Here is a 13,272-nt window from a genome sequence, read left to right on the forward strand (position 1 = left end):
TGTAAAATGATCCTTTCACACACCCTTAAGACATAGGCTTAGTCTTTGCTGGTTTGTTTTGATATTTTATCAGAGTTTTGTTTTGTTTTGTTTTTTCTTTATTTTATGTGGTGCTGGGGTAGAGCTCAGAGTATTGTAAATACACAAGTGCTCTACCCCTTACTAGCCCCACTCACCATCCTTTTAAAAACACCAGGTTCACTTATGTGGTTAGTCGTAGATCTCCCATAAAAGATCCAGTTTCTCTGCTCTCAAGTGGCACTTCTCCTGCAGAGGTTGGATGTAAAATTAATGCAAGCAAAAGTAGGGATATTGTGAAATACCAACGTCACACATTTATAGTGAGTCGTGCTCAGTGGTGCCTATGCTTTTATTTAAAAGACCCCAAATGTTTCTGTCTGTGAAGCACACTAAATGCTCAGTGGTGCCTATGCTTTTGTTTAAAAGACCCCAAATGTTTCTGTCTGTGAAGCACACTATGTGCTTGGGTTATTTGCAAGATACATTGGTGACACAGAAGTAAATAACTTTCTCCACATGCTTGCAAATGCTGCTTTGAGATGAACTGGATCTCTCCCCATGCCTTACATTTCACTTAGGCTGCTTCTGAAAGGTAATGCATAACACACAATTTTAAAATTATTTCTTTAGAACTAGTTTACTGTTTGTGGTCAATTAATATGGGACTGTCTAAAGCAGTGCTCTTTATCATAAGTAATCATACAATTTATCACACAGATTAGAAAGAAAGAAGAAAACACAAAGCAGAAGTAGTAAGATGCAGCCATATTTATCATATTGTTCTCTTAACCACACTGGCTGGCCTTGTGTACACAGTGCAGGGTTTTACATTACACACAAACATTGTTTTCTTTTGTGTTATTCTCCCAGTCACAAGATAAGCCACAATTACTGAGCCCATTTGCAAATGAGGACATTCAGACCCAAATATCCTGAATAATTAGTTGAAAGTTACATAACTGATAAATTATATTGAACCAAATCACTTATTTATTCATTTATTCCCAATTTTATTTATTCCTAACTTAGGAAAAAAACTGTGCCAGGCACAGTGCTGTATTCCTTAGAGACAGATTCAGAAACACATAATTAAAATGTGAAAATAGCAAGGAAAGCATTATATGTAAGTATATATGAGAAACACAGAGAAGTAACAGTGAGCTCAACAAAGAACGGTTCCTAGAGCTGGGCAACTTGGCGCACACCTTTAATCCCAGTACTCAGGAGGCAGAGGCAGATGGATCTCTTGAGTTCAAGGCCAGCCTGGTCTACATGGTGAGTTCCAGGACAGGCCATGTAAAGAAACCCTGATTCAAAAAGACAGAGAGAGGGGTGGGGGGAAAGAGGAGGAGGAGGAAAGGGAGGGAGGGAGGGAGGGATGAAGAAGAAAGAAAACAAAACAAAAAGAATGGTTCCTAGAGATGACAACTAAGCCAAAGCTTACTCATTACCAAAAATGGGCTCAGGTAGGACAGTATTTAGATAATGTCAGTACTGAATTGGGAGAAAGCATCACATAGACCATTTTAAATGTATGGCCAGAAGTATAAGCAGAAGCCAATATAGTGGCTCTTTGCTTTATTTGAAGTACCCAAAGTGGGCCAGGTGGTCGGATTTTCACTTTGATATGAATGTAGAAGAGGAGGAACCTTAAGAAAACAGTCTTAGTGGTAGAAGATCATCTAGGAGTTCTTGCCAGTAGCCAAGGAAGGACCCAAGCAGTAATGAAGCTGGAAGAGAAGAAATATGCTCAGGAAATATTTAGGAGGTAAAATTAACAAAACGTGGTGATGATCAAAATAGGAAAGAAAGCAATCAAGGACTTGGGCTTGCGTGATTAGGAAAGGACTGGAAACAGTAACTAAAACAGAAATATGGAGGGAACTGTTGGCTCTACTTTGGGTCTGTTGTGGAGGGAGCTGACAGATGAGTCTGAGACTGGGAAACTGGCATTTGGCGTGCAAAAATGTTGCTGTCATGTAGAAGTACTCTGCCAACTTGGAGATTAGTGCACTAAGGACTGAATGCTGGAAAATGAGACATTTAACAGAAAGGAAGGTGGGGCAAATGACTAGGGAAAAAGAGAAGAACCAGGGGAAGAGAGGAAGGCCTTAGAAGACAAAGACTGAAGCTGGGCATGGTGGCTTACGCCTGTAATCACAGCCCTCTGGGTGGTTGAAACAGGAGGATCACCATGAGTTCAAGACTAGCACAGACCAGACAGTGAGAACCTGTCTCAAAAAGAGAAAGAAAACAACGATTGAAACCATCAACAGAGATCCAGTGAGACAAGAAGTGAGACTTCTCCATTGCATTGGGCAATTTGGAGGCCATGTGACCACAGCAAGGCTGGTTTCCAGTCCTTTGGTGATATATAAAGTGTAATGGTACAGTTCAGGAGGCAGTGGTGTGGCATGGTGGAGAGTCACTCATACCATGCAAACACAGCATTCATATGGAGAGTTTATTATGAGAGAGAGGGAGGGAAAGCAGAGGTGTGCCCACTTCATGACAAGAAAGGGAGGAAGGGGAAGAAGAAGGGAGGGGCTTTTCCTTAAAGGATGCTTCACATGACACAGGGTGGGTCCCCGAGGGGTGGGCCAGAATGCCAACACAAAGTGCTCATGGGTTGTGGAATAGAATAAAGAAGTAGGAAGTAGAGAGGGGAGATCACAGATGTTCACTGTCTTCTGTACTCTTCCTGTGAAGTTTTCCTGGAAAACTACAATGAAGGTGGGGTGTTTTATTTTTAGGTTTTTTGTTTGTTGTTTTTGTTTGTTGTTGTTTGGGGTGAGTGTGTGTGTGTGTGTGTGTGTGTGTGTGTGTGTGTGTGTGTGTTGCCTGCATTGTATGTATGTACACCATGCACGTGCCTGGTGCCTGTGATGGTCAGAAGAAGGAGTCAGACCCTGTAGAACTGGAGTTACCTGTGGTTCGCAGCAGCAGAAAGCTGAACACGGGTCCTGTGCAAGAGCAGCAGTACTTTCACCAGAGCTGCAATGGAAGATTTTTTTTAGTTACTTTCTCATTGTGAGAAAAATACCTGACAAAAGCCATTCACAGGAGAAAGGGTTTGTTTTGGTTGACAGTTCCACAAGGACACAACCCATTCTGGTAGGGAACCCTTGACTGCAGGCTGGTAAGGCTTGGTGGTAAGAACTAAAAGCTGGCTGGTCACATTGCATCATCACTCAGGAAGCAGAGAGTCAGCAGGGAGTGGAGCAAGGTTTAAAACCTCAAGGCCTGTGTCCCGGGAGTCCACTTACTTCCTAAAGGGTTAACAGGACCAAGTGTTCTCATATGTACAACAGTTTACGTTCAAACCACAGTGACGACAGAGATTTAAGTATTGTTGTAGACTAAGAAGAGGAAAAGTCTGAAAAGCAAAAGTGTTCAGAGATTTAAAAGGTTGATTCTTGACCTGGATTCATATCCTGTTTTTTGCTGCTCTGCATCCCTGTTCCTTAATCTCTCTGAGCCTACATTCAACATATAAAATGTGCATATTAATTCCTACTTTAGGATTATTATGACATAGATAATAATATAGAGAGCCTTACACATAGTACCTGGCATATATAGTTGAAAGTAAAAGAAATAAATTATCCAGTATTTTTGCCAGTTGAAACATGTTGTTATAGTAAATGTTTAGAAATTTATGTGGTCATTTTAATTGTTAATACCTTAAACTACCATGTCATAAATGAATATCTTTCAATTGACATAATAATCACATTCTAACCATAAGAAGTAGTAACATTTTAATAATTTAGGTTAATCTTTTGCTTAAAGAAGTGGTTCTACAAAAGAAAAATTCCAAAGCTTTTTGATACATTATTATTTTCAATTACAACGTGATCCAGCTTTCTATGTGTACAAATTCTTACAATTACTTGATATCTCATAAAGCTGGAAAGTGGTAAATGATAAAAAAAAAAAAAAGCCAAATATATTTTCACTTTAAAACTGAGAAATGCCACCACATACCTGAGTTATGGAACATGTAGAAATCAAGCTGGTACCAACTTGCAAGTTTCATCCCTACTGAATAGCTTTCATAGTGCTAGATAGAGATGCTTTGTAGGCTACCAGGAGGAAAAAAAAATCCACTTTCTTATCCAGCTATGAACCCAGCGAACTACAAGAATGAGCATCCTGGCTCACAAGTACAATAGCGGCATGGGTATTAGGGAGCAACCAACCACTTTTTTAAATATTAGATCTAAGAACTTATCCACAAGATAGAATGCATGCCCGGTACCACTAACCTGGTCAAAAACTCATTGCTGGCTAGGTCACAGGCCCTAGGGGAGAAGCTACTACTATTATTCTGCCAATAATATTATGGATATAGTATCAAACTGTTCCTAAGATGTTTATATCCATAAAGTAGTATATCTCTCAACCCTCATCAGAGAAACTTCTTTTTAGTAGATGGTGATTAGTGTAAAGACCCACAACTGGTCAGCATGTAAAGAATAAGAAACTGTGAAATGTTAGGTTCTAAATAAGATAGTTGCATCACACCTTTCCTCCCAAGGTTCAGGGTTCATCTCGGAATGGGGAGCAACAGAAAGATTTTAAGAGCCAGAGGTAGTGAACATCTGCAGTAAAGTAGTATTTTCCAGACACAGCTGCATGCAAGACACACAGCAGCTGTGACTGATGTACAGAAGCAGGCTAGCCAAAATTCCAGCATGGACAGGGGAGGGACTCTACTCTTAACAGAGGAGCTATTGGCAACTGAGGGCTGTGGAGGAGGTAGAGTCAGTTTTCTTCAGGGCTGTGGCCAAAGAGCCTACCATGCTTTAGTCAATGGTCTTATACCCATGTACATACAGATAGCACCAAGTGGACTCAGTTGGTTTAAAAGAAGAGGAGGATGGGGGAGGAGAAGGAGGAGGAAGAAGAAGAAGCACATGAAGTTGGGAGGGGAAGTGGTAGTGGGGAGGAGAAATATCGGGTTGTAGATTTGATGAAAATGAATCATATACATATACAAAACTCCTACTAAACAATAAAAAGAGTAAATTCAACTTAGCTTTTTTAATTGTCTTAAATTTTCATACTGCTTATGGATTAGATTTTCAGAGTACAGAGTTCTTGACTTTCCGTTTTTATGCAAATTTGTTATGTTCTACCTGAAATGAGTCACAGACATTCTAAAGTGAATCTTATAAAGTCATACATAATTTCTCAGTTCACACTTACATCTTATATCATTCACAGATTTTACCTGGCCTTTTTATTTTCTTTTTTACTAGTAAAGATAAAGATAATATATGACAATACAGTCAAAAGAGATGAGAAGTGGCAATTATCTCCATTAATGACTATAAATGTGATTATATGAATGTCTATTGCTTAATCAGTTAGGGTTCAGAGTGTCCATTAGTAAAAATGTTTATTATTAAATGTCAGCAGGAAATAGAAAATACTAGCTGAGACTCCACAGGAGGGCTCTCAAGACTGGAAAACCCAAATTTGATTAACTGTCGCCTTTAAGAATTCATGGAGCCTTGTCTTCCTCTTTTAAGCTCATTCGTCCCCAGCACAAATACTGTGAAAATTGGTCTGTGGATGTGATAGCTAGAAAGCTCTGTCTTTGCCTCTTGACTCTCATGGTGCCTTCACACAATCCCATGCTCCACATCTGTATGTTTATTCTCTTCCCAAAAATAGTCATTTTCCGTCTAGTATCTGTTTCAGTTTATTATAACGAAACCTTGTGCTCTTCACTCTAAATTAACATTGAATGTTTTGTTTTATTTATCTGGCGGGGGCCGCACATGCGTGTGCCATGGCAGACGTGTTGCTGTCAGAAGACGGCTTGTGCGGGTTGTTCTCTTCTTCCACACATTCCTTTCCCTTCGGGGTCAAACTCAGGTCATCGGGCTTTGATAACAAGTGCCTTTACCCACTGAACCGTTTCATATTGCATGTATTTTTACAAAGTTTTTAATGACTGGGTGAACAATGAGTTCCTAATGTTCTAACTTTGTATTCAATAAGTAATGTTAAATCATTTCTATACTTTCATCATAATGTTACTGTGTTCCTTATTGGAAAAAAATCATGACTCTTACTTTAAAAAGTTATTTATAGTTAAATATACATTTTCTTCATTACTAAATTATAATTGATTTCACTCTTTTCACCTAAAGAAATCACAAAGTATTACATACACACAGTTATCACAATACCTACTTCATGAGATTGCTGTTAAGATAAAATGAGATAATACGTAAAGATCTGACACAGTTCTTTGCAAATAGAAGCCTTTCAGTAAATAGAAAGTACTTTTGCTGTTAAGATTCATGGGAGGGCTGGCGAGGCAGCTCGGTGACTGAACGTGCTTTCTGAGTTCAGCCCTAGGATCCACATGGTTGGAGAGAACCAACTCCCACAACCTGTTCTTTAACCTCAACACCATGGATTGTGCGCTATCAGACTTAAAATAATTAATTAATTAATTAAAAAAAGATTCAAGTAGATGATGTATTTTTTAATGAAATATTTCTTCTTCTTTTTAGCTATTTAGAACTTTTTAGGTATAGTCCATTTTAATTCCATAATATGTTACAATCAAAATACATAAAAATTAAATATCCTTGAAACTGAAAAGCAGGAGAGATAGCTGAATGGTTAAAAGCACTGGCTGCTCTTCCAGAGGCCTGAGGTTCAATTCCTAGCATTCACACAGTAGCTAACAGCCATCTATAAATCTAGTCCCAGGGGATCCAATGTCTTCTTTTGGTGTTGGTGGACACCTGGCATGCACATGGCATACAAACTTACTTGCAAGCAAAACACCCATATGCATAAGTAATTTTTTTTAGTTTTTGAAAGAATATAAATGCCTGTTTCTCAATCCAAAAGACAAAATAAAGACAAACCTATTAAATGCACTGCAGCAAGTGTGATATTATTGGGCAGTTTGCCCATGGAGAATATTCTCACCAGATAACCTTTAAAAGGGGTCCTAGCCCAAATTTAGCCAAACAAAAATGGCCTCAGAGTCCTGGATTTGAGCTTCTTCCAAACTGCCCATGATCACACTTACAAACTCCTTACAGGAAAAACAACTCAGAGTGACTCTACAAGATGGAGGAGTCCAGAAAACTGGAACGGCAGGCAGTATATATGTGGAAATGCTGTGCCCTGCCTGGGTAGAAAGAATGAAAAATTTATATCAACTTGAATGGTGCCCCAAAATAATGATACAGGAATACTGGTATGGTGATGCATGTCTTTATCCCATCATTGGGGGAGAGGCTTCAGAGTTCCAGGCCAGCCTGATCAACATTGGCAAGACCCTGCCTCAAAATGAGGATGAGGATGAGGATGTAGTAATGGAAAAAGATGAGTTGTGTGTCATGACAGCATTGTGTGTGTGTAAATGCAAAAGCAATTCTGTCCATGGGCGTATCATATAAAATGTAAGCGAGGGAGGCATATGGGAGAGAGTGTGAGACTGGGACTAGTCACCAAGTAGAAATACCAGATTCATCTGTTTGATAAAGAATACTTCATAGGAACATTTAATTTATTAACAACCCATTTCTGGTGAGTGGGTATGTGGGGATTATCTTGTTCTCTGAACTTCTCTGCATTTTTAGCTTTTTTTTTTTTAAATTAATGGGGGAACTGTGTATGTATAGAGATAGATAGATAGATAGATAGATAGATAGATAGATAGATAGATACATAGATAGATAGATAGATAGATACATAGATAGATAGATAGATAGATAGATAGATAGATAGATTATAAGACCAGCAAAAGGTGGAGGGAATTGTTGGTATTTATAATTGGTTAAAGTTAGTAGGCTAATCTTTTCTGTCAGTTGAACTGACTTGCATACACATTTGTTTTACCAAGATATAGGACCATTTATGTTCACTTTGGACAAATTCACTTAGGAAATATATGCAGCACTCATGGTGTGCCTAGAAGTATAATACTCAAATTCGGGTAACTGAGCATCTGTAAGGCACAGGAAAAAAAAAAACAAAACAAAACAGGAATTGTCTGGCCATTGTGCACTGAGGATAAGACCTAGGGAACACTCTGGTAAAGGAGAGGACTTCATCTAAAGGCATCCCACTGAAGTTAAGGTGTGTTTCCCCCCACAAGGACACATCTCCAACCTCTGTGTTGATGCTGAGATACGACTTCATTCTTGCCAAGCCATGCTAATGGTAATCTGCTCTAGCAGTTTGCCTCAGCCACTTTCCCATCACATGTCCTGAGGGGAATGGGTTGCCTGCATATTCAGAAGATAGAGGAGGAAGATTTATGCATATAGATGAGGGGAAGGAAGGTAGGTGAAAGGATGTGTAGCCGTAGAGAAAGTCAGTTTGCTTGACTGTAGTAATAGGTACAACAGCTTCAACCATATCTGTTTCAAAAAATGTGTGGTATGTTATTCATGAAAACGTGAAGTGGAATGCTGAGCAGGAAAGCAATCGTCAGAGGAGAGACAGGCACCTGAGAGTCATTCTGTGTCTGTTGAAAGTCATTTCAGTTTAAGGAACAACGTGGTGAAACCGGCCTCTGAGCCTCGAGTGTGACAAGGGAATAAGCTATTTCTTACCTGGACAGTGCATCAGATTTTAGCTTTCTTGCTCAATTCGACATAGCTGAGATGATCCAGAAAGGGCGGAGGGAGCTCCCTAGTGGCCAGAGCCTGCAGTTCAGTCCCCGTGTCCTAGCCACAGTCTGTTTCCCTGCTGAAGAACAGCCAGGCACGAGACACTGTGGGCCAGGCTGGATTCTGGTAGAAGCAGCTGCTTTGGAAGCCAAGAGCCCCTGACCCAACCTTCTTCACCAGAATGCAGAAGAAGCACATGGTGGAGTGAGCGTCCTGTGTTCATCTTTTCAAGGTGGTGTTACCGTAATCATTAGTGTTCAGTGGTGGGAACTCCAGAGTGATGTGTTATGGCCTGAAATATTTCCAAATGTGAATCTAAATTTGCTTTCTCTGGTAGAATTGATATGTTTGTTTTCTGATTAGGGAATTAAATCAAGCCTTTTGTTTCTTTAATTTGTTAATCTGGCATGTTATTTTCATTAATTCCAGAAGTGGAAAGCTAAATAACCATTTAGAAGCTGCTATTCATGAGGCCATGAGTGAACTGGACAAAATGTCTGGGACCGTAAGTTAATTTATTTTTCTCATTATACTGTGTTTCTTTGAAAATAAATCGAATGAACACTTTTTTGGTAGCTTCTCTTGAACATTATGGAGCAACTCTCAGAGCAGTGCCGAACTGATACCAGAAAAGCATTTAAGAAAAGGGAGCCTGTAGTAGCTATGGCTTTATTTTTTCTGAGATAAGTAATTTCTTGTCCTACAAAGGTTCGGTAAGTGTCAGCAGCAATATGGTGAGGTCCCAACCACAGCTTTCTGCATTTGACTGTGAGTAGCAGTGGCCATCAACGTAACTAAAATATTCAGAAATGCAAACTTCACTCCACATGTTCAAGGAAAAAAGTAAGATTAAAAAAGTTTGGTCAAGCCGGGCGTTGGTGGCGCACGCCTTTAATCCCAGCACTGGGGAGGCAGAGCCAGGCGGATCTCTGTGAGTTCGAGGCCAGCCTGGGCTACCAAGTGAGCTCCAGGAAAGGCGCAAAGCTACACAGAGAAACCCTGTCTCGAAAAACCAAAAAAAAAAAAAAAAGTTTGGTCAATTTCAAAATGACTTCTCATTTTCCTTCTGTTATCTTAAAATTAAAATGTTTTGTGCAAAGTTCTGTTAGTATAAACTGTAAATTTATCACTTCCTGTGATTAAGGAAGTAATATGCTTTCTCTTCACATTTTTGTTGAACTATGCATTGGAGAGTTTGAGGTGAGAAGTACAAACCTTTCTGTCCTTCACATACAGACTTAAATAAACGCACAGATCAAATTTTAGTAATCTCTTTGAAGTAAGTATTTCAGGCTATGTAGTAATGAAAAGTAATTTACCAGCACTTCGACTTAGGTCATCCGAATTCTAACAACCCATCCAGTGGCTACTCAGTGATGGGTAACATAGAGGTTCACAAAGCATTGCCATTGGTGAGGGTCATAAAAATTTGGTAATCTAACCTACCGTAGAGTGGCACTGAGTTTCCTGATAAACTTGTAGATCTAGACCAGTGGCCATCAACTCAGCATCTTTTAGGACCAGGTATGAGAGCAGCAACCGTTCTAGAATTGAGAATTGCCAACAGAGATGTGCTGCTTACACTGCTGACCACTCCCAGTCTTCGGGTTTCAGCACCAAAGGGCATGTCTCACTTGATTCTGGTGCCCTCTGAGGAAGGTGCTACTCCACTCAGCCACTCACATCCTAGATGCTCTGTAAAGTGCCCACCACTCCTTAGGACCTTGACATGTTCCATGTTCCATATAGCCTTTGCATCCTGCTTAATAGTGAAGAAAGAGGGCACAGAGATTTGTCAACACAACTTCTGTCAGCCCAGACCTCCTCAACTCAAGTGGGTTAGGAAATGCATTATACAATGTACCTTACGATGTAAACGATAAAAATGGTTTGGTCTTCATCTCGTTACTCTCTGTCTTGGGATATTTGGCCTTTATGGCCATCAGGCATTGGCAACTAATGATGCAATAGTGGAGTGTGTTCTTCAGAAGCACTTCCCCCTTTACACTCCAGCAGAGTTGAGCCATGGGGAAGTTGCATTGGAGTTGACAGATGTCTTCAACTTTCATGAGAACCCAAAAGTAAAATGTCTCATGTTTACAATTGTTTGAAAGATATTAAAGCACTTGTATATACACAAAACATTAAAACATTATATAGCTAAGTAACATACCTTTTCAGGCCACATTGGACCTACAGATTACTAATACATTGTTGTGGATAAAGGCTCTTTCCTCAGTTACATAACTCCTTGTTTGTGAATTGTAGTTGTACTTGTTTTAAAACCATGTGTGGAAAGGGTCTGGAGAAAAAGCAGTCCTGGAAGTTCATGAGCATTATCTTAAGTTTTGAATGCTATTTTTTAAAAAAAGAATTTTACCCTTGACTAAAGACAGTAGGCTCTGCTGTTGTCTAAACGTCCTTTTTAGAATTAGCTCAGTGTTGGGAACTGAATCTAAGGCTTCATGCATGCTTGGCAAACACAGCTGAGTTAGTTCCTAATCCTTGAACATTGTATTTAAAGCACATAATTAACCCAACTGATTGTTTTCCTAAGTCTAAGTTCTGTGACACTATGTTGGTAGGTTAAAATTGGCTGTGGTAGAAGTATTGACCCCGTGGGAATTGGCAGATGCTACAGTGGCTTTGTTCCAAATGTTAGTTTTAAACATTTACTCTGGCCACAGCTTCAGGTCCCCTCTGTCTTCTGTGTCTTACTTCAGTCTTTGACATCAGTAGGACTCACTTCCTGTCCCTCAAGATGTATCCGCTGTCTAATGCCCTGGTACCAATCAATCCTTTTTCAACTTGGCACACAGAATTAAATGCTCCTAGTTCCTATGCTAGTATATAACAGTGAGTTGTATTAACTTTTCTTCCCAACTTACACAAGCTCAGGCCTGCCGATGAATGGTAGTGGTGTTCTGTTGTCCACACCGGTTCTTCTCATGAACAAAAGTCCTTGGACTGAACTACATGTACATGTTCTGATCTTTGACACTTTGTGGTGGTTATAAAATAAGTGGTGTGATGAATAGAACAAATGAATATTTGGTATGCATTTCCCTGACTCTCCAGGACATAATGAGACTGTTGATCCAGGGATCTCTGGCTGGCAGTTCTTCAACTCCGATTATCAGTTTCTACTATTGCTCAAGCCTTGTCGAAACAGTGTACAGATTTAGGTCTTCATAAATTTTTAAAGTGTCTTAGGATAGCAGTGATTGAAAACAGAGCAGACTGTTTTCTGCCCTATTTCTTTGTCAGAAGTCAGATGGTATTTGTGGTTCCAATCTTCCTGTTGTTTTTGTTCCCACCTTATTTCCAGGTTCACCAAATCCCACAGGCTGACAGACAGATGAGGCCCCCCAAGCCCAAGAGGAGGAAGATCTCCAGATAACAGAGACTATTCCACTGGCACACAGTGCTTATCAAAGGAGCATGCACAGATACATCTGTATGTAGGTATCGATATGGCCACCGTTAGATCCAAATGTAAACTATGGCAGATAGGTACCACCATCACAGGGTGCCAGAAGGAGCAGTGATGGAGATGTGCTGTGATCAGGAAGGAAAATGAATGTTCAAAACAAAACAATCAAAATCCCTGTGTGAACCAAGTGATAAATGGTCAAGTGATTGCTGAGAAACGTTTTCTATTATGCTAAAATTGTGATTATAAGAAATAGTCCAAATGTTTCTGAAGAATTTTCAGTGTTGTATATAGAAAATACAGAATTTCATGGCGATATTAGAAATGTAAATATTGTACAATATTGTCATGTACAAGCATACTTAATGCACACTTTATCTTTTATTGTACAAAGAAATAGTGTACAAAAATCTTTGGTTTCTATGGAGTACACCTACCAGAGACTACCAGTGTAAAGTGATAAATAAAAATACAACCTAAATGCTTTTCTATGATAATGTAAAAGATACTGGTTTTGTATTTAACAGCAGAGAAAAGGCATAATGTTGTAATAGGGAAGTCATGGCATATACTGCACACCACTGAGGGTCCATCTATAATGTCTCTCTAGCAGGAGCCTTGCACAGAACCGCTAGACTCAGTTTTTGGTGTCTAGGAAAACTGCAAATTTCTGAAGAGATGAGGGCTCATGGGCCTAAATTAAGAATTCGGACTCTCAACCATTTGCTACAATCTTATTGTTTTACAGTTTCAGACATTTGTATAATGAACTTGAGTCATTCTCTCTGCCTCCATTTCCCGTCTTGTATCCCATCTCCCCTTTACAGTGAGACCCCGTCCTATTTTCATGTCTTCCTGTGTGTGATGCACTGAATCTGAGTAGAGTTTCTTGCCTGAGCATGGGTGGGAGGTTATTGACCGGAGCAAGGCAACTTCCCAGTGGATCCACCAGAAGAGAAAATGACATGCCCTCCCCCAGCAGCCATGAACTGCTAATAGTCGCTCGGGGTAGAGTGAGGCCATGGGTCCCTCCAGCATCCATGATGAAATGCTGATATAGTCAATCACGTGCAAGTCTTGTGCAGATAACCACAGCTGCAGTGATGTCGAGGAGGGACATGGCTGTGGCCTATCCAGAAGACATCTCCCTGTGTTCTGGCTCTT

At 39.9% G+C, this 13,272-nt stretch overlaps 1 protein-coding gene across 6 annotated transcripts in view; it reads left to right on the top strand.

Moving 5' to 3' along the window:
* Positions 1-12,612, top strand: part of Mbd5 (methyl-CpG binding domain protein 5) — a 367,675-nt gene extending 355,063 nt beyond the window's left edge. For all 6 annotated transcript variants that reach the window (XM_028879644.2, XM_028879704.2, XM_028879987.2 and 3 more), the window contains 2 exons: positions 9,105-9,180; positions 12,004-12,612. In XM_028879644.2, the coding sequence (XP_028735477.1) occupies positions 9,105-9,180; positions 12,004-12,075 (148 nt within the window). In that variant the 3' untranslated portion in view covers positions 12,076-12,612. The remainder of the gene's footprint in view (positions 1-9,104; positions 9,181-12,003) is intronic.
* Positions 12,613-13,272: the final 660 nt, after the last annotated feature.

Source organism: Peromyscus leucopus, chromosome 4 (genome assembly GCF_004664715.2).
Source record: "Peromyscus leucopus breed LL Stock chromosome 4, UCI_PerLeu_2.1, whole genome shotgun sequence".
In the NCBI taxonomy this organism is placed as follows: Eukaryota; Metazoa; Chordata; class Mammalia; order Rodentia; family Cricetidae; genus Peromyscus; species Peromyscus leucopus.